Here is a 22,984-nt window from a genome sequence, read left to right as displayed (position 1 = left end):
CCCCACCCTCCACCACTGCTCACACAGTGAGCAGGCAAAAACTCTAAAATTGAAAAGAGAAAGAAAGAAAGAAAGAAAGAAAGAAAGAAAGAAAGAAAGAAAGAAAGAAAGAAAGAAAGAAAGAAAGAAAGAAAGAAAGAAAGAAAGAAAGAAAGAAAAAGAGAGGGAGGGAGGGAGGGAGGGAGGGAGGGAGGGAGGGAGGGAGGAAGGAAGGAAGGAAGGAAGGAAGGAAGGAAGGAAGGAAGGAAGGAAAACAAACTACCTGAGCATAAATAAAAGCCACAGATGAAAAACCCACAGTGAAAATCATATTAAATTGCGAAAGACTAAAAGCTTCTCCACTAAGATGAGGAATACTGGCTTTCCTCACTTCTGTTCAGCATAGTAGGGGAAGTTTTGGCCTGAACACTTAGGCAAGAAAAGAAACAAAAGGCATCTAAGTTAGAAAGGAAAATTATCCATTTGTAGAGGATATATAGAAAATCTTAAAGATGCCAAGGAATAGCTCTTAAGATAAATGAATTCAGCAAAGGACAGGATACAAAGCCAACACACAAAATTCACTTCCATAGGTGAACAATGAGCAATATGAAAAGGAAATTACAAAAATAATTCAATTCACAATAGCATCAAAAGAATAAAATACTGGGGCGCCTGGGTGGCTCAGTCGGCTAAGCCTCCGACTTCGGCTCAGGTCACGATCTCACTGTCCATGGGTTCGAGCCCCGCGTCGGGCTCTGTGCTGACGGCTCAGAGCCTGGAGCCTGTTTCAGATTCTGTGTCTCCCTCTCTCTGACCCTCCCCCGTTCATGCTCTGTCTCTCTCTGTCTCAAAAATAAATAAACATTAAAAAAAAAAAAAGAATAAAATACTTAAGAATTAACCAAGAATATGAAAGTCTTCTACAATGAAAATTATAAAACAATGCTGAAGAAAATTAAAAACAATACATGAAAACACATCACATGTCCATGGATTGGAAGACTTATTATTACTCAAAACAATCCGTAACAAAATATGACATTTTTTGCAGAGGAAAAAAAAAAAAAACAACCCACGCTAAAATTCAAAGGGAATCTCACGGGACTCCAATGCCAATACAATCTTAAAAGAAAAGAACAAAACTAGAGGACTGACACTTCCTGATTTCAAAACTTATTACAGACCTACCGTAATCAACATGATGCGGTATTGGCATCAGATACATATGCAAGTTAATGGAAAAGGGGCACCTGGGTGGCTCAGTTGGTTAAGTGTCCAACTCTTGATTACAGCTCAGGTCATGATCTCCCAGTTCAGGAGTTCAAGCCCCACTTGGGATTCTGTCTCCTCTTTCTGCACCTCCCCCTCTTGTTCTCTATCTCTCTCTCAAAAGAAATAAAAATAAACTTGAAAAAAAAGATTAATGGAAAGGAATAAAGCACTCAGAAATAAACCCTCACATTTATGGTCAAATGATTTTTAACAAGGGTGCCAAGACCATCCAATGGGAGAAATGACAGTATTTTCAAAAACCAGTGCTGAGAAACCTTGGATATCCACATGCAAAAGAATAAAGTTGGACCCTTACACGCTAAAACACCATATACAAAAATTAACTCAAAATAAATCAAGGCCCTACGGACTTCAAGCTGTATTACAAAGCTTGAATCATCAAGACAGTATGGTACTGGCACAAAAACAGACACTCAGATCAATGGAACATAATAGAGAACCCAGAAATGGACCCACAAACATATGGCCAACTAATCTTTGACAAACCAGGAAAGAATATCCAATGGAATAAAGACAGTAAAGACAGTCTCTTCAGCAAGTGGTGCTGGCAAAACTGGACAAGGACATGCAGAAAAATGAACCTGGACCACTTTCTTACACCATACACAAAAATAAACTCACAGTGGATGAAAGACCTAAATGTAAGACAGGAAGCCATCAAAATCCTCGAGGAGAAAGCAGGCAAAAACCTCTTTGATCTTGGCTGCAGCAACTTCCTACTCAATACGTCTCCAGAGGCAAGGGAAACAAAAGCATAAATGAACTTTCAGGACCTCATTAAATAAAAAGCTTCCCCACAGCGAAGGAAACAATCAGCAAAAGAAAAAGGCAACTGACAGAATGGGAAAAGATACTTGCAAACGACATATCAGATAAAGGGTTGGTATCCAAAATATATAAAGAACTTACCAAATTCAACACCAAAAACACAAATAATCCGGTGAAGAAATGGGCAAAAGACATGAATAGACACTTCTCCAAAGAAGACATCCACATGGCCAACTGACACATGAAAAAATGCTCAACATCACTCACCATCAGAGAAATACAAATCAAAACCACAATGAGATACCACCTCCCACCTGTCAGAAAGGCTAACATTAACAACTCAGGCAACAATAGATGTTGGTGAAGATGCGGAGAAAGAGGATCTTTTTTGCACTGCTGGTGGGAATGCAAACTGGTGCAGCCACTCTGGAAAACAGTATGGAGGTTCCTCAAAAAATTAAAAATAGAACTACCCTATGACCCAGCAATTGCACTACTAGGCATTTATCCAAGGGATACAGGGATGCTGTTTCAAAGGGACACATGCACCTGAATGTTTATAGCAGCACTAGCAACAATAGCCAAAGTATGGAAAGAAATGTCCATCAATGGATGAATGGATAAAGAAGAGGTGGTGTATGTGTGTGTGCGTGTATATATATATACACATATATATCATAAAGATATGAAATCTTAAAGAATGCAATCATAAAGAATGAAATCTTGCCATTTGCAACTACGTGGATGGAACTGGAGGGTATTATGCTAAGTGAAATCAGTCAGAGAAAGACAAGTATCATATGACTTCACTCATATGAGGACTTGAAGACACAGAACAGATGAACACAAGGGAAGGTAAACAGAAATAATATAAAAACAGGGAGGGGGACAAAATATAAGAGACTCAAATATGGAGAACAGAGGGTTACTGGAGGGGCTGTGGGAGGGGGGATGGGCTAAATGGGTAAAGGGCATTAAGGAATCTACTCCTGAAATCATTGTTGCACTATATGCTAACTTGGATGTCAATTAAAAAAATAAAATTAAAATAAATAAATTAGTTAAAAATAAATAAATAAATAAAGGCCCTAAATATAAGAGCTAAAACAATAAAACTCTTACAAGAAAAAGTAGGATAGAAGCTTGATGACAAAGGATTTGGACACATGATTTCTTGGATAGGACAGGTAACAGAAAAAACAGACACACTAGACTTCATTAAAATTAAAAGATTTCATGCACAAGGCTATCCACAGAGTAAAATGGTAACCCACAAATGGGAGAAAACATCTGCAAACTATATAAAGGTTTAATATTCACAACATATAAAGAACTTCTAAAACTCAACAAAAACCCAACAACCTGATTCAAAAATGAGCACAAGAATTGAAAAGACAGTTCTCTCAATGGCCAAAGAACATAAGAAAAGATGCTCAACTTCACTGTTTATTAAGAAATGCAAATTAAAACAACGAGATAGCACTCAACACCCATTAGGATGGTTGATATCAAAAAACCAGGAAATAAAAGTGTTGGCAAATATGTACAGAAACTTGTGCACTACTGGCAGAGATGTAAAATGGTTTAACTGCTGTGGGAAACGACACGGTGGTTCCTCAAAAAAATCTAAAAACATAATTACCATATGACCCAGCAATTCTACTCTTGAAGAAATGAAAGCAGGGTCTCAAAGATATTTATACACCTATATTCATAGCAGCATTATTCACAATAGGTATAATATGGAAGCAACCCATGAATGCATGGATATACAAAATGTAGCATATGCATACGATGGAATATTATGTATGCAGCCTTAAAAAGGAAGGAAATTCTCCAATAGACTACAACAAGGATGATGCTGGAGGACATTTTGCTAAATGAAATAAGCTAGTCACAGAAAGACAAATACCACATGATTCCACTTACAGGAGGTACTCAGAGTAGTCAAAATCATGGAGGCAAAGTACAATGGTGGTTTGTCATGGGTTGGGGAGAGGGGACAATGGGGAGTCACTGTTTAATAGGTATAGTTTTAATTTTACAAGATGAAAATAGTAATGGGGTTAGATGATGGTGATGATTCCACAACAAGGTGAAGGTATGTAACACCAGTGAACTACACACTTAAAAATGGTTAATTAAGATAGTAAACCTTAAGTGTATTTTACCAAAATTAAAAAGGGCAAAGCACCATGAGGTAACACTACATACCCAGTAGAATAGCTAAAATTAAAAAGACTGACCACACCAACTGTTGAAGATATGAAGCAACTGGAACTCCCGTAAGTCGCATGGTACAACTGCTTTGGAAAACACCTTGGCAGTTTCTTACAAAGTTAATCTTACATTACCATATTATTCAGCAATTTCTTTTCTTGGTATTTACCCACAAGAAACAAAAACATATGTACACAAAAAGATTTGTATATGAACATCTGTCAACTTTATTCATAATAGCCCCAAACCAGAAACTCAAATGTCCATCAAGAGGTGAATGGATAAGGAATAGTATACCTATAAAAGGATATACTACTCATCAATAAAAACTAATAACCAACCAATACATGCAACATTTATCAGGCTCAAAATACATGTTGACTAAAAGACACCAGTTACAAAGAATACATATCGTAGTATTCCATTTACATGGAATTCTATTAAATGCAAATGTAATCTTTTAACAACAAAAAGCAGATCAGTAGTTGCTTAGGGCTGGATGGTTGGAAGAAGGGAGGAACTGATGGTTAAAAAAGCAGGACGGAACTTCTAGTGTAATAGAAATATTCTATATTTTGTTTGCGTTGGTGGATTACACAATTATATACATTTTCCAAAACTTAAAGGTTCTGTTTTTTGTTTTTTTTTTTTTTAAAGTAAATTCATTATCAGAGCACCTGGATGGCTCAGTCGGTTAAAGCGTCCGTCTTCGGCTCAGGTCATAATCTCACGGTTCATGGGTTCTAGCCCCGCATCAGGCTCTGTGCTGACAGCTCAGAGTCTGGAGCCTGCTTTCAATTCTGTGTCGCCCTTTCTCTCTGCCCCTCCCCCACTCATGCTGTCTGTCTGTCTCTCTCGCTCTCTCTAAAATAAACATTTAAAAAATAAATAAGTTCATTATGTACTGAGTATACCTCAACTCCATATCACCTACAAAAATTAACTTAAAATGGATCAAAGACCTAAATGTTTAAAAACTAGCTATAAAATTCTTTATCTTGACAGAGAAAAAGAAAGAGAGCATGCACAAGCATGTGAGAGGAGAGAGAAAGAGAATCCCAGGCAGGCTCCCACCTAACGCAGGGCTCCATCTCACAAACCCTAAGATCACAAACCCTAAACGCAGGGCTCCATCTCACAAACGCAGGGCTCCATCTCACAAACCCTGATCCAAAACCAAGAGTTGGATGCTTAATGGACTGAGCCACCCATGCACCCCCAAAACTGAAATGCTTTTTTTTAATGTATTTTTTTAAATGTTTATTTATTTTTGAGAGCTATTGAGTGGGGGAGGAGCAGAGAGGAGGGAGACAGAAGATCCAAAGCAGGCTCTGCAGTGACAGCACATAGCCCAATGTGGGGCAGGAATTCACAAACCATGAAATCATGACCTGAAGTCAGACAATTAACTGACTGAGCCACCCAGGCACCCCAAAACTATAAAATTCTTAAAAGAAAACAGAGTCATCAATATCTGTGACTTTGGATAATATACTACTTCCAAGAATGAACCTGGGGGGTGCCTGGGTGGCTCAGTCGTTTAAGTGTCTAACTCTTGACTCTGGCTCAGGTCATGATCTCTTGGGGTGAGTTCCAGCCCTGTGTGAGGCTCTGGACTAAGTGCAGAGCCTGCTTGGGATTCTTTCTCTCTCAGCCCCTGCCTCCACTGGTGCTTTCTCTCCCTCTCAAAATAAATAAACTTAAAAAAAAAAAAAAAAAAAAAAAAAAAAAAAAAAAAAAAAGAATGAACCTTAAAACATTATGCTTAAGTGAAAGAAGCCAGTCACAAAGGACCATGTACATATTGTATGGCTCCATTTATATGAAATGTCCATAATAGGCAAATCCATAGAAAGTAGAATTAGATTAGTGTTTTCCCAGGGCTGAACTGTTTGGGGGAAAATGAGGAATGATTGCTAATGAATATGGCATAGGGTGTTTCCTTCTGAGGGGATCAAACTGTTCTGGCATTAGTGGTAATGTTTGCACAAGTCTGTAAATATACTAAAATATCACTGCTTTTTAAAAGGCTGAATTTCATTATATGTGAATTCTATCTCAAAAGTTTTTAATTTAAAAGTATACCTCAACTATACCTCAATTAAAAGGAAAAAAAACTAAGAAACAAGAATGACTGAATTTGTAAGTATTCTATAATATGTGAAGAGAGATGCATTATAAATAGGGGTGTAAGCTGGCTTGCAAACTGTGTCTCAGGCATGCTTAGTAGCATCTCAGGCATTGCCAGGCTACAATGTGTCATATTTGGTAGTTAACATTATCTTATTAGTAATACTTCATAAAAATATCTACAATTTCAAAAGAAACAGAGAAAAAAACCTTTAGCTTATGACTGATTTCCTGTAAGCCTTATTCCAAACTAAGAGCAAGTCTGCAAACAAAATTCCTATAAATGACACATAACTACTTGTTAACACATTTAAAATCTCCCACTTTGCCAAAGAACTAAAAAGCACATTAGAATTCTAAGAGAATTAATGGGGTAGTAGACATGACTAATAAAACGCAACAGATGTTATAAGTCACAGAACTATAATAATTAATAACTGAATAGAGGTATCTATTCTAAAAGGAAAATATCACAGTAAAATATATTTAAAAATAGAAAAATAAGTACTGAAACCAGTGGTAAGAATAACAACAACTTGGTACATAATGATAGGTTTTCTAAATCTATTTTCTTTTAGTAACTTGGTATTAAATGAAGAACACTTGACTCCTAGGTTCTAAGGTAATTCTAAACCACAGTACTAAAAAGTTAGTATTTGAATGGAATGTTTGATAATGCTACTCTACTTTGTTGGAAGTCAGGAAAGGGAGCATCCTTTGTAGCAGTATCAATTTTTTAATATTCCACAATTTTATTTTCTTAATACTATATAGAATAGTGCTTCTTCACATTAATAGTTTATTTAAAAAAAAAAAAAAAAGACAAACTTCCTTTTTGTTAAGTGCAAATGATTTTGTGAAATACTTTTTAAGAAATCTGTAGGGGCACCTGGGTGGCTCAGTCGGTTGAGCATCCGACTTCGGCTCACGCCATGACCTCGCAGTTTCTGAGTTCGGGCCCCGCGTCGGGCTCTGTGCTGACAAGCGCAGAGCCTGGAGCCTGCTTCAGATTCTGTGTCTCCCCCTCTCTCTGCCCCTCCCATGCTCACACTCTGTGTCTCTCTGTCTCTTGATAATAAATAAACATCAAAAAAAAAAAAAAAAATCTGTAGCCATATTCAATATCTGTAAAATCTTCTCAGGGCTTACTCTCAATTCCTGCACCTAATTCATTTCAGACCAGTCACAAATGGTCTAAAGACACTTATTTGAGTAGCACTACTATAAAGGAAGAAATACTCAAAACAAAATAAAACACCGAAAAAGGATGTTTTCCAAAATTTGAAGACATATACCAGTTCTTTTAAAAGCATCCAAACATTAAGACTGTATAAATACTAATATGTAATTTATTTACCTAAAGGAAAAAGATTTACAAATTACCCATAATTCAGAGTCATGAATTTTGGCACTTAAATTTTAACAGGTGTCATGGAGAATTCTTATGAATAATTTTTATCAGATACCGTATTTTTCAAAACTTAGTTCTACTACACTCTATAATCTTCCTTACTACAACAAAGCATGCGGCAAAAGATATACTTGCTAACAAAAAATGGAAGTGCTTAAGACAGGACACTATTAACTGGTTAAAAACTGGTTTCACTTACCACAGTCCAGGATTCCTGCTCTTTAGGCTCCAGAATTCCAGAATTAAAAATTTCTAATAACTGTTGAAGCCCTCCAGCAGCAACAAACTGTAAGTAATTGTGAGAGTACCAGTAAGAGAGATGCAGCTACAAAATGTCTTGAAGACCTGCTTTTGATTCAGTAACTGGATGTGTGTGTATTTATGTATACGTGTGTGTAAAATATGCATCTTTAATCTAGGAAATTACTCTGATTTAAATAACCAAAATAACTTCTATGTAAAGTGATAACATACCTTATTTTCAAGAAAATTTTAAAACAAGATTCTTGCAAAAATCCATAAACGTATCTTTAAATTCCACTGACAATTTAACTATAGACACTGAAGTGTCCTAACAAAGTATTCCAATAAAGGAAGAAAATAAGTGTACCAAGGCATTAAATAATCTCACCTTATTACTGTGATTTACAGTAATACATGATTTTTAAACCATCCTTTATTTTGCTAAATTTAAAATTATTGATTATGATACCTACTTTTGGAAAATTAGGGATAATTTTTATCAATACACTATTTAACACATATGATCAAACCTTGCAACTCCAGGAATTTTTACTATTTTCCACTTGATCCTCACTTGAATCATCTGAATCTGGATAAAGATCACTGTAACTTCCCTGTGGGAACAGCAAAAAATAAAAATAAAAAAATAAAATAAAATAAAATAATGGTAAGAGGGGTGCCTGGGTGGCTCAGTCAGTAAATCATCTGGCTCTTGATTTCAACTCAGGTCATGATATCACGGTTCGCAAGTCTGAGCCTCACATCAGGCTCTGCACTGACAGTGCGGAGCCTGCTTGGCATTCTGTCTCTCTCCTTCTCTCTCTCTGACCCTCCTGCACTCTAAGTAAATAAATAAACTTCAAAAAAAATGTTTAAAAAAAAATGAGAGAAGGTGGCAGGAGAAAAAAATTATTCTAGAATTAAAAGATAATAGGGGCGTCTGGGCAGCTCAGTTAAGCTACTGACTCTTGATTTCGGCTTAGGTCATGATCACATGGCCGTGAGATCAAGCCCTGCTTCAGGCTCCATGCTGAAGGTGGAGGCTGCTTAGAATTCTCTCTCTCCCCTCCCTCCCTCTCTCTCAAAAAAATAAAAACAGAGACAAAAAACCCACCACATTCTTGGAACACCATGGTGGCTCAGTCAGTTGAGCATCTGACTTGATTATCACTCAGGTCATGATCCCAGGTTGTGGGATAGAGCCAAGTATCAGGCTCCGCACTGAGCCTGAAGCTTGCTTAAGATTCTTTCTCTCTTGCTCTCTCGCTCTCCCTCTCCCCCACTCACATGATCGCTTGCTCTCAAATAAACAAACAAAAATAAATAAATAAAAAATAAAAGAATATAACACATTCTGGAATTTGGCTCCAGAGAAAATACAAGTATTTGACCGTAAGAATGGAAATGCAATTACCGTTGACTCTCTCCTTATCCTCCTGTTAGGTTTTCCCAGTGCTTCAATAATTTCCAGGGCATATAATAGCTTGTGAGCACTCTTAATTTTGAGAAGTTCTTTCCAATTAAGTCCATCATTACTCTTAAATTAAGAAAGGAAAAACATAGGTTTTCTCAAGCCAACTTACTAAGGGATCTCTCCCCATCAAAAAAAAATTTAAAGAAATGAACACTATATAAGAACTCAAATATTACATCTACCTTGAAGTATGTTCAAACCTATGAAGACCAACTGTATTAACTAGTATTCATGGTATGCTTAAAACACCAATTTTTCATTAAATTTTATTAAAATTAATATGCAAACAGCAGCACAGGAAAAAAAACAACTCTATTTTATTAACTTTTAAAACAGATGAGGCAATGCAACATCTTCCCAATGAAAAAACCTATGCAGCCTAGCCGAATGCAACAACTTTTAAAGATACAGAAGCAGTAAAGTCTATTATTTAATACTTATAAAAAGTTACACCTGCACATTTAGAAGTCATATGCAAATACATAAACCTTAAAATACTGTTATTTTCTACTCACAATTTATGAAATGATATTCACACAATGTGCATCTCTGATAATATTAGACCTACTCTGAGTCATCAACCAACATTTCTCAGGCTTACCTTGTTCACATCTAAATCATTTGAGATACACGACCTTCTGAAATCACATGGCCAAGTCCCAAGTCATAGAAAACCATTAGTGAACAACATTAGGACACTGTTTTTTCATTCATTGTGTACGTGTTCTATTGCTATCTCTACCTAACCCTTTATTATATAGCTTTGAAAGAATAATCTAATTCTTTACAAAGATATCTAACACTTACACTTGTGAGGTCATGCCCCAATAGGAATATTTAAAACATATAGCAGTATGAAACACTAATATAAAGGCAAATTATGTTTTTTAAATATAATTTCAGAAAATGTCCTTGCCTTGCATTAGGCCCATATTATTAAGTCTAACAAGTAAATGAACATTAAAATGAACTGTCACTTTTTATCCATTAAATGGGCAAAATTTTACTAAGGATACAGGTCAACAAGCAATCTTATACACTGCCAGGAGGAATATAAAATGGTACCATCCTCTAGGAAAGCAAAAAGATGTTATGGGTTTACCTGTTCGTCTGAGATATTCTGGAATGCCATCAACATATTAGGACATGTAGGAAGAAGCATCAGTAGCTCCCATACACGCCTAGAGAGATTTTCTGCATGAAGATGAAGTTCTTCACATCTTAAGCTCTACACAAATAAGAATAACTGCTTATCAAGACAGATCACTAAAAAAATAAACCTAAATTTAAGTTTAACTTTTTTGCATAAAATCCTTGATTATCAAATTTGGTAACATTTTTTAGTCTTACTTTACTTTTTGATTTTTTGAATGCTTATTTATTTTTAAGACAGAGAGAGAGAAAGACAAGAGTGTGAGCAGTGGATGGGCAGAGGGAAGGAGACACAGAATTACAAGCAGGCTCTAGGCTGTCAGCACAGAGTCTGACTCGGGGCTTGAACTCACGTACTGTGAGATCATGACCTGAGCCAAAGTTGGACACTTTAACCTACTGAGCCACCCAGGCGACCCTAGTCTTACTCTAAAAGTAAGAAATAAGTCATTTGTTCCATAGTAAACAATTTTAATTTTTTAAATGTTTATTTTTGAGACGAAGGGAGAAAGAGGGTGAGTGGGGGAAAGGCAGAGAGAGGAGGAGACACAGAATGCGAGGCAGGCTCTAGGCTCTGAGCTGTCAGCACAGAGTCCGACGCAGGGCTTGAACCCACGAACTGTAAGATCATGACCTGAGCTGGAGTTGCACACTTTACCTGACTGAGCAACCCAGGCATCCCAACAATTTGTTTTTTAATTATTACTTATAAACAATAAATATATTTATTCAATAAATTGATTATGTCAAAGTAGTAGTTTTTAAACTTGTTACTGGATGCTTTTTGGAAAGAAAAAAGTGACCTGTAAATCTTGATACTTTAATTCAGGAAACTTTTCAAATAGAAGTGAAAACATCTGTCTTACAAAGCCATTCAAGTAAATTTCAAGAACATTATCAGGTCACTATTCTAACTACGACAAAGTCTTGGTGAATTAAATCCTTGACCTTACGCATTTGGTAAAAGAGTACATCTTTTTTATTTTGCTAATCCATATCTTATTTTCCAGTCTCACATAAGCAGAGATTAAGAGGAAAGCAAACAATTTTTTAAAAGCTACTTTTTTCCATTATCATGTGTTAAATTTGAACTCTGTAAGATGCTGAGATAATAAATAGTAACCTGAAAAAGGTTTCAGAAAATATATAAGAAATAGGCAAGTTTCCTTTTTTTAAAAAATTACAGCACAACCCCAAGAAGTAAATAAACAGCTAAAGCTAAAATTTACAATTTTGGAATTTTCCAGGGTATGAATTTGTGTATTATTCTATTACTACTGCTGTCATAATGACTTTTTGCTAGGATACAATGGATGCCAAAGGAATCTTCTGTATATCTATAAAAAGTTTAGTTCTTTCTGTATAATAATATAAAGCTAGCATATCTGAAAACAAGGAAATCTTAGAGTCTCAAAGTATCCTTTGCTTTTCACAACCCTAATGAAGAGAAGCAACCCAAAGTAACATTTTTAGTTCAGTTGGGGAAATGGCACTGAAAATTCTTCAGTAACATAAATTCATTACTTTGTAAACACCAAGTTTAAAAGACAGAAAAGTAAGGCTGTACTCTGTGCAAAGAAACAATTTGAAGGAAAAAAAAAATCCCAGGTGCAAATGTATGTGCTAGGTTATGATTAAAAAGCCCCACAACATGGGTCATTCACAGCAAAGATCCTCTATTTTTATTTTTGTAACCTTCCACAAGACCAAACCAGTTTTGGGAAAACAAAGGAACCCCACATCAACAATGGTATACTTGCCACAAAGTTCAAAAAAAGACCTGCTCAAAACTGAATTCTTCCTCTCCAGTTCAGGCCTCATCAGGATTATTACAATGGCGTATTCACTGGGTCTCCTACCTCCAAGTCTTTGTTTTCTCTAATACATCCATCACACTAACACCTACACTTTGTTTCTAATACCCCATAAAAGATTTCATTTTGTTGCTTTAAAATGTTCCGCGATAATGGCAAAGCATTTTACACAGAAGAAAAATCTCATATGGCCCTTTGTGGTACAGGTTCCAATCTCCTTTTCATTTTTTTAATTACACTATACTCACACTCCCAGTATTTCAAACATGCCATTCACTTTTTCTGTGAATCTATAAGGCTTCTCTTTGCTCTTAGCAGCAGGACCCAATTTGAAAGACTCTCCTTTTGCAAAACCTTCCCCAAATTTTTGTTCCCTATGTTCCCACATCTGTATAGCAACCCCCAAGAAAACGGAATTCTTCTAATTATCCTTCTCTCTTTTAAACTGCCCATACAGTGCTGACATGAAGTAAAAGGTCATTAAGTATTTGTGGTATAAAATATAAAAGGTAAAAAAAAAAAAAAAATGGAGGCTTATAGGGATCTGTTACTAATTATTCTGCTTGAACAAAAGAAGAATTTCTTAGGAATTTAAAAACTTGCCACCACAAGAAACCCCAAGCTATGAGGAACATAGGGCTCCACAGCAGTTACCAATGCATCCACAATCAAACATATTTTGGAAACAGGGAAAAAAAGTCACTTAACATTCTTGGGAAAGAAACAATAAGCACTATTTTATATGGCACTCAATCTCAAAATAATAATTCACTGCATGAGACACATGAGTGAATATCATCTTAGGATAAGTCCATTTAAAGGCATTAATATGTATCAGCAGACTAACACTGAATCCTTTTGGTGATCTCACTCTTTTTACATACCATCTTCATAGTGATCACCCACACCTTACTTCTTCAGACCAAACCCCTTCTCTGAGCTCCAAACACAATTATATATGATTCCTTGACATTACCACTTAATGTCCCAGGAGCATCCATTCTTCATCTCAAATGGAATCTATCCAGTTGCTCAAGACAGAAACCTGGATGCCATGTCCTGTTTTCCTTCTTCCTGAACATGAGCCTATCTCCACTCCTAATCCAATCCACAACCAAATTATGTTGTTCTGACCTGCAGTCCACTTAATTTGTCCACTCCCTTCATTCTATTCCAGGGCACCGTCAGGGCTTTCTTGAACTAATGCATTAGGTTCCTTACTACTTTTTCTACTTTTACCAAACAAACCTATTACCTTAAAAACCAAAATCAGAATGTGTGCTCCTTCCCTCTGCTTAAAACATCTTACTGCTGATCACCTTACAAGGTGAAAAGGAGTAAAATAAAAACACGTTGCATGGCCAGACTGGTTCTATTCACCTTTCCTATCTTATTCCTCTCATTCCTCTCTCCCACTAGCCTCCACATTCTTCTCATTATTAGCACTCCAACAATTCCTACACCTGCCTGATTCCTTATATGAAGGGCTTCAGGAATCAATTACTGTATGCAGGCGATCCCTCAATTGTCTTCATTTAGGTGGCTCCTTTTCATCCTTCTAGCTCAGGTTACATATGGTTTCCTTCAGAGAAACCTTCCCTGACCAAATAATATATATGAGTTTCTGCCTATCCCTACTCCCTAATAACGTTAGTTTTAGCAGCCATCTGTGTCTAAATTTTAGCTGTTAGTTTACCCAAAACTATCTGCCAGGCATATCAATTATTTATCTTCGCCACTAGACCGAATGAAGACTGAAGCTGCCTATTTTGATCCTTGTAAAACAATGCTTAAAACACACTAGTTTTGGATCATATTAGGCCGTTAAATACCTAATGAATAAATAAATGGACTCATAGGTTTTACTGCACTTACAAGTACAATATTTTCCACTCAACAGAAAGACAAACAATATACTGTAAAAATAAAATGATATAGTCACCTCAGTATCTTCCACTGCCACTTTTCCTGAGGGTGGTTTAAATGATGCAAGCATCTCTAATAAATCAAAAAGAGTAGTTAAATGAGGTTCTTGTAAAAGCAAAAGCATAGGAATGTTGTCCTTCTGAGGGGGTGGTAGGCAAGATGCAGGCAGCTGAACACCTTCCCCTTTCCGTTCTCTTCTTGGTGCACCCAAAGATACAAATACCATCTATAAAAATAAGAGCAAAGGGGAAAAGTATAATATTAAGTATAAAATTAAAGTATTATGTATAAAATAACTTCACAAACCCCCTCCCAAAACTTCACACACAATTAAAACAAAAGCAATAATTGTTTTTGAAGGATACCTTCAACTATTCAACTGTTGACTTTTTTTTAAAAAATTTTTTTTTCAACGTTTTTTTTTTTTTTAATTTATTTTTGGGACAGAGAGAGACAGAGCATGAACGGGGGAGGGGCAGAGAGAGAGGGAGACACAGAATCGGAAACAGGCTCCAGGCTCCGAGCCATCAGCCCAGGGCCTGACGCGGGGCTCGAACTCACGGACCGCGAGATCGTGACCTGGCTGAAGTCGGACGCTTAACCGACTGCGCCACCCAGGCGCCCCTATTCAACTGTTGACTTTAATAGTCAATACACATCATTAAAACTTGGGGCACCTGGGTGGTTCAGTCAGTTAAGAGTCTGACTTTGGCTCAGCTCATGATCTCACACTTTGTGAGTTTGAGCCCCACATCGGACTCTCTGCTGTCAGTGCAGAGCCTGCCTCAGATTCTCTGCCCCCTTACTCTCTGCCTCTCCCCTACTCACACATGCACACCGCCCCCCCAAATAAATAAACATTAAAAGTCAAACCACATTTGTGTGTACCTGCATATCCTTAAAACCAAGCTCATGAAGTGCTTTTTCATCATAATCTGTCGTTAACTCATGTCCAGATGAAATCATCCTGACAGGTCCCATAAGGCCTCCTTCAAAACAGCAGAAAACATTAAATGAACATTTTTATAAAAACTTATTTGCTGACATGAATACATGGTTACAGTATGTGAGCCTTCCTCCTAAAGAGCCTCATTTCACTAAATTAATCCCTTACTCTGCTTTATCTTTCTTTAAATACTTAACGAGCATCTGACATTATATATCTTTCTCTCCTCCAAAAAAAAATCCCAGTTCCATAAAGGCAGACATTTTATTACATTCAGAGATGTATTCCCAGTACTAGAACATAACAGGCATTCAAATTTTATTGTTTAATCCATGAACTTTTTTTAAAAAAGGAAATGCTTGACAGAGTAGGAAATTAAGCAAAATGATGAAATATCAGAGGAATGATTTAAACTTAAGTATTGTTCAACTTTATAAACTTCATGTAGAAAAATTCCATTGGATGGACACTACACAGCTCAAGAATGAGTGAGGTAGGCCTACTGCTTTCCATAATGATGCAATTCTTCACCAAAACTGTGTTACTATAATTCCTTAAATGTTTAAAGGCTAGTACCAAAACTCATCTATTACCCTTTTTGGTTTTCCTCTCAGAACTTCTGATATTGCTTAGTGTATTCACAGTTTATTATTCAGAATAATTTCATCAAATTTAAAATAAAAATTCTATTAAGATTTCAGATAGAATACATTAAGACATAAATTAACTTGGTATCTCTATTACAATATGTGTACAGAAACATGCTAGGCATACCCACTTAGTCAAGTGTTCATTTATATATCTCAATAAAAACTCTACATTCAACTTCTGATACTTTGGCAGGTTTTTATTAAATGTCTTTTCTACCTTACTGAGATAATACAACCTATGATTATTTATATTTTTTACAATATTGAGATAAAAAAATCCTTAGTTGTGATGGAATGCTAAGATAATATATAGCTGGTTTGGTTCCCAGTGGGTCAGATACTCTAAGCACACATAACTTTGTTCCAAAAAGAATTAAGATGGCTAGTACTTGATTTAGGCTCTTGAATTCTATTTGGTATGAGACAGGCCTACACTTACTATACGTTAACTTTTGATTATAATGGTTTGAATTGGCTTTTATAATTAACAGAGGTTTCCATCTTTTACCAGTTTCTTAAAAAAATATTTATTTTTTTACATTTATTTTTGAGGGGGATGCAGGAGGGGCAGAGAGAGAGAGGAAGGGGAAACAGAGACTCAGCAACAGGCTCCATACTGTCAGTGCAGACCCCGATGTGGGACTCGAACTCACAAACCATGAGATCATAACCTGAGCCAAAAGGAAAAGTGGGATGCTTAACTGACTGAGCCACCAGGTGCTCCTCTTTTACCACTTCTGAAAGCGTCTTTTTCTTTTTTTAATTTTTTTTTTCAACGTTTTTTATTTATTTTTGGGACAGAGAGAGACAGAGCATGAACGGGGGAGGGGCAGAGAGAGAGGGAGACACAGAATCGGAAACAGGCTCCAGGCTCCGAGCCATCAGCCCAGAGCCTGACGCGGGGCTCGAACTCACGGACCGCGAGATCGTGACCTGGCTGAAGTCGGATGCTTAACCGACTGCGCCACCCAGGCGCCCCAAAAGCGTCTTTTTTAACATAAGAACTGCTTAGTCCTTAAGAGTTCTGGAAAGAGTTACCAACTTTTAAAAATTTTAAGCCTTAATTCAATAAATGTTTCTAACCAATAAAAAGCAACAAAAAATCTGAAAAAACCCTCTTATGATGGTATATTAAATATATATACTTTTTATCCTTTGAAACTCCAATAAATTGAATTTTAAAATTTTTACTAATTATTGGACAGGGAGGAAAAAGGGAAGAGATAATATCAACCAAGTTTGTTAAGTTGAAAAACAAATGAAGTGGTAACTAGCAAGACCCCAAAAAGATAAATGTCAAACCAGAGATAGGCTTATAACCTGTCATTTGATTTATACTGGTTTAACACAGAAATAAGATCAACACCTGACAAAGACTAGGAAAAGGGGGAGGGGAAAACAGAGAGGGAGAAGGAGGGAGAGAAAGAGAAAAAGAAAAAGAGAGGGGAAGAAGAAAAGGAAAAGAAAATCAAGTCTGTGATCTATGAGACATTAATAGTCTAGGATATATTTAATTAGAGGCCCAGAAGTTAGGCTGAGGGGAAAGGAAAAAGAAAAAAAATATTTGAAAAATACATATAATTGCTAACCTTTTTCAAATTCGGTAAATATTATAGACCCAAAGACCTAAGAAGTTAAACTTACCCAAACTACATAAACACAAAGAAACAAGAAGGCACGTTAAAATCAATCCCCTGAAAACCAATGTCAAAAAAAATTCTTGGGCTGTCTGACTGGCTCAGTCAGGAGATCAAGCAACTCTTGATCTTAGGGTCTTGAGTTCAAGTTTCACCTTGGGAGTACAGCTTACTTTAAAAAATTTTTTAAAACCAAACAACAGCAAAAATATTCTTTAAAATCAACCACAGTTACAAAGACATACCGTACACAAAGGATGACAGAAAAAAAACAAAGACTTTCAATCAGAAACTCTGCAAGCCAAATGACACTGGGTAGCCCCTTAAGAAGTCCTGGAAAGAAAACACTTCCTGACCTAAAATTCTATGTCCAGTGAAAATATCCTTCAAAAGAGAAGGCAAGGGGCGCCTGGGTGGCGCAGTCGGTTAAGCGTCCGACTTCAGCCAGGTCACAATCTCGCGGTCCGTGAGTTCGAGCCCCGCGTCAGGCTCTGGGCTGATGGCTCGGAGCCTGGAGCCTGTTTCCGATTCTGTGTCTCCCTCTCTCTCTGCCCCTCCCCCGTTCATGCTCTGTCTCTCTCTGTCCCAAAAATAAATTTAAAAAAAAAAAAAGAAAGAGAAGGCAAAATGAACTTAACAAAAGTTTGAGAAAATATACCACCAAAAGACTTGGAAGTACAAACATTTTTAAAGGAAGTTTATTAGAAGAAAGAAAATAAAGAGAAAGAAATCAAATGGAAATTTTGATCTATATATGGGAATGAGGAGTGCCAAAATGGTAAATATATGATAAAAAAGAGAAAAGATGACATGAAACTAATAGAAAATAACCAGATAATTTGCTAAACATTCTATTTAAAATGCAGAAACATGAGTCTGGATTTTTAAAGATTCAACGATTAAAAACAAATAGCCTCAAAAAGATATGTTAACCATGAAAATGGGAGTACTCAAGGAACAAAAACGAGATGTTAGATACTAAAAACATGACAGCAAAAAATGAAAAACTCAAAAGAAGGCTGAGCAAAATAAAGCTTAAAACATCTCACAGGAAGTTCAGTTAAAGTCAAAGAAATGAAACATGAAAAAAGTAAATTTGGAATAGTCCAAGAGATGCAACATGTAGATAATAAAGAATTCCTAGAAAGAGAAATTATTAAATAGTGGACAGGAAAATAAACTAATTCAAGAAAATTTCCCCAAATTAAAAGACACAAGTTGCCAAACTAAAAACTAAAGTACCCATCACATTAGTTGAAAACAGACCAAATACTCAGACCGGGTATTACAAAATTTGAGAACAAGGAGAAGACTAATTAAACCCTACAAAAGAAGAAAACAGAATATATTAAAAATGTTGGAAAGCAAATGGCTTCTGGAACAGCAGCAACAGAAGAAATGCAATGCAGCAATACCTCTAAAATTCTGAAACAAAACTATTTCCAATCTAGACTTGTGTACCCAGCCAAATTACCATTTAAGTATAAAAACATGAAAATTTTTGATTATTCAAAGAATCAAAACTTTACACCATCCAATCTCTCGAGAAGCTACTGAACAATTGCATTGTATTCCAGAAAGAAAAAAAAAAAGTGAACCAATAAAAAAGGTATAGGATAGGGGCGCCTGGGTGGCGCAGTCGGTTAAGCATCCGACTTCAGCCAGGTCACGATCTCGCGGTCTGTGAGTTCGAGCCCCGCGTCAGGCTCTGGGCTGATGGCTCGGAGCCTGGAGCCTGTTTCCGATTCTGTGTCTCCCTCTCTCTCTCTGCCCCTCCCCCGTTCATGCTCTGTCTCTCTCTGTCCCAAAAAAAATAAATAAATAAAACGTTGAAAAAAAAAAAAAAAAAAAAGGGTATAGGATATCAAAAAAAGGATATCCAACATAAGACAGAGGCAAAGAGAAAAACCAAGAGGATGATAAAATGTATCATACTGCTATGTATCAGATTTGGAGAATAAAAGTAGGATCAGTGATAATACAGAAATGCATTACTGAGGGGCCATCATGACCAAAATCCCTGTTACCTGCATGATATCTTCCCTGTGGAAGGAATGGCAAGTGGACTTGACCTGGATTCTTATCTGTACCTGAACTACCTTCACCATATGGTGGTGAGGTGTCTACTCTCATCTCCATGTCCTTTAATCTGAATCAGGAGAAAACATTCATATCTCATGGAAGAAATTCTTAGTCTATTCTTGAGAGATGAAGTAGGTCATGAAGAGATTAGAAAAAGTAATAAATACCCAATATATTTCTGTTATGTATTCCAGTGTCTTGCCAACATTATACAGCACAATGGTGTATACAGCACAAGACCTATACTTGAGAACTTTCCCACTGACATCCTCAGATGAAGCTTTATAAACCCTTAAGAGGAAGTTAAAATAAATACTCTCTTTAGCTTGTTTCCTTCTGTGATCCTCTAATAACAACTGTATTCCCCTTTTCCTTTATCAAATTTGTGCTTATAATTTTCACAAAACTAAACACATTTTTTAGGAATATATACATTAGAGGTAAAACTACAAAGAACACACAAAAAAACAATAAACTAAAAAGTCAAGACATCATTAAAGACAAGTAGAAAAGAGGATATTAAAGAGAGATACACAAGTAGCTTCTAATAATATTCCAGGTCTTAATCTGGATGGTATGTACATGGACACATTTCATTATTACTAATTTCATATTCTCTTTATGTAAAATATATTTCAACGTAACTAAAGAAAATACCTTTGACCGGAAAATCCCATAACTAGGTATTTACCCAATGTACATTAGATGAGATAGGTGTGGGAATATTCTCTGTGGCCATGCTTGTAAATGGAAAAAAAAAAAAAAAAAAATGCAAACAACCTAAATGTCCATTAACAGAGGATTAGTAAAACATATCACGGCACCACCATATAATAGGATATGTAGATTTAATAAGAATGAGGTGACTTTCCACATGCAGTATAAATAGAATGCTACCATTTGTGTTTTAAGTACATGAATATTCTTACATTAAATCTTGGTATATCTTAAAGGGTATGTAAGAAAACAACAACAGCATTTGCCTCAGAAGCAGGGAAATGGATGGTTTAGAGATAGGGGTAGGAGGGACACTTCTCAACAACTCTTCTATGGTACCAAGAATATTTATTAATTAATCAAGAACAAAATTAAAGATCTGATACTTGAGAAGACACTTGTGGTTCCATCTTAAGCATGATCCACCTTACTAAAAGATGCCAAAGAATTACTGCACATAGGCAGGTTGAAAATCCTTAAGCTTTTAAACTTTAAAGAGTTTTTTTTCTAAATATATACTTAGCCTATTACATTTTACTTAAAATTTAAAGATCTGATATTATAACAGCTTCCTTTCATGGTTGTTCCTCTGATTAACTCATATTTTATGTACTATGGAAAAACACTAAAAATGCACTAGTGGTAACAATAAATGAGGAATGGAATATACCTTTCAGGCCTATATGAAAAATTTCTTAATATGATACTCTTTTGGAGGGAAGGGGAGATGTACAGGTGGGATTTAAGGGTGTATTATTTTCATATGCTCTGGGGAAAAAAGGGAAACAAAATATATCAAAATAGCAAAGAAAATTTATTGGGTACAACTGGGTACTTAAGTAGTGCAGGGAAACCTAAACTTCTAACTCTCTTATTGTTTATCAAACAACTTCAAAAATAAAATTTTAAGAAAAATGAGGAAAAACGTTTGCAAATAACATCTGAAGCAACCCTTAATACTTCCCTATGAATCAATGGCATGATACCAAAAGGTATCTAGAACCTCAGATACCAAAGGTTCTAAGTTCATATATAACAGAACCTAGAAAATATGAAAATTTAAACGTTGGACTTACCAGGAAACTCTCCCTTTCGACTGCTTTGACCAAACTCCTGAAGCTGAGCTTGTTGATTTATTTGTTCTTTCTGTAAATTTTCATACCAATGAGTTACTTCAGCCCTAAGATCTGCTACCTGGTCACTAGGATACATTTCAATAGTCATCTGAAATATGAGATGCAACCAATTTAAAAATACAACAAAAACAGTTACTTGAGCTGGGAAATGTTATCAATTTTGAAACTAAAATTGTGTAACTACCTTGTCAGGAAGTCCGGCTGGCTGGCATACAACCCTTAGCGGCAGGGACTGTTTGTCACTCAGTGCTTTCAAATGACTACTAATACCAGTGCCTTCAATTTGCCACTGTCTGAGATGATAGGCAAACCTAAAACACACAAAAACCACACATAGGAAGAATATCATTTTAACCCATATTAATGTTACAGAAGTTGTTAATATTTCACAAAATGAAAAAGCCCACAAAAGGTTGTAGCATATTCCAATGTACTCTACAGCACTAAGTTTAGATTCATCACACTGAATTAAACTTTAATGCATAAATACAGCTAAGAGTTCCTTTAAAAAATAGTTTCCAAGAAAAATTACTGAGGGGAAAAAAAAAAAACCCATTGAGAAGATTACTTATTTTTTTTAAAGGGGGGAGTGGAGGGAAGTAGTAGAGGCAGGAGGAATTTAAAGCAACAAACTAATCCAGAAAGTGAAATGGCAAGTTTTCATTCCTACATTCAGAAGAGGAAAAAAAAGGATTAGGAAACATTTTTCAGAGACAGAAATGTATCCTAGTAAATACATGTTAACCAGTCTAACAGAATTTGAGTACTGATTCCATGACGGCTAAAATTATAAAATAAAATCACAAAGACTAATCTTTAGGAAGAAAGGCATCTAGCAGGTGACTCACTAAATACTGTCAGTTTTCTAACTGATTTTCAGTCATTGAAGACAGGATCCAAGATACCTGAATTTAGTTAAGAAAAGAATTACCAATGTCAAAAACTACCCAGCAATTCTAGAATAGGACATAAAGTAAAGGAATAAATGGACTTGATTTCCTAGAAGGTATTCAATGTCCAGCTTTTATGGCTGAGCAAAAGAGTGATCTTAATTTTTTGAGGCCAGATAATTATTTGTTGTGGGCAGGGGGACGTAGGGGAAACAGCTTTCTGCACTGTAGGATGTTTAGCAGCATCCTTGGTCTCTATCCACTCACTATAATGCCAACAGTAGCCCCTTCTCCCTTCAGCTGTGGTAATCAAAAATGTCTCCAGACATTATCTAACGTACCCTGGGAAACAAAATCACTATGGCTGAGAACCACGGTTTAAATGATAACCTTTTTTCTTTTTAAAGAAAATCTTTTTTAAAAGACAGTTTTATTTACTCTCTTAATATAAGGAACACATAAACACAATAATTACTTTATACTGTAGTTCTATAAATGTTAGGCAATTTTAAA

At 36.0% G+C, this 22,984-nt stretch overlaps 1 protein-coding gene across 6 annotated transcripts in view; it reads right to left on the bottom strand.

Moving 5' to 3' along the window:
• USP34 (ubiquitin specific peptidase 34) overlaps nt 1-22,984 on the bottom strand; it is a 253,091-nt gene that overhangs the window by 85,827 nt on the left and 144,280 nt on the right. For 5 of the 6 annotated variants that reach the window (XM_058683992.1, XM_058683996.1, XM_058683993.1 and 2 more), the window contains 8 exons: nt 21,766-21,892; nt 21,522-21,669; nt 15,302-15,402; nt 14,430-14,639; nt 10,624-10,749; nt 9,462-9,584; nt 8,578-8,661; nt 8,004-8,090 (listed from right to left, as the gene is read on the bottom strand). In XM_058683992.1, coding sequence (XP_058539975.1) covers nt 8,004-8,090; nt 8,578-8,661; nt 9,462-9,584; nt 10,624-10,749; nt 14,430-14,639; nt 15,302-15,402; nt 21,522-21,669; nt 21,766-21,892 — 1,006 coding nt within the window. The remainder of the gene's footprint in view (nt 1-8,003; nt 8,091-8,577; nt 8,662-9,461; nt 9,585-10,623; nt 10,750-14,429; nt 14,640-15,301; nt 15,403-21,521; nt 21,670-21,765; nt 21,893-22,984) is intronic. The other variant, XM_058683995.1, reaches the window with a different exon arrangement.

This window comes from Neofelis nebulosa, chromosome 9 (genome assembly GCF_028018385.1).
Source record: "Neofelis nebulosa isolate mNeoNeb1 chromosome 9, mNeoNeb1.pri, whole genome shotgun sequence".
NCBI lineage: Eukaryota > Metazoa > Chordata > Mammalia > Carnivora > Felidae > Neofelis > Neofelis nebulosa.
The sequence above is the reverse complement of the archived record's forward strand: the minus strand, read 5'-3'. Positions and strand labels throughout refer to the sequence as shown.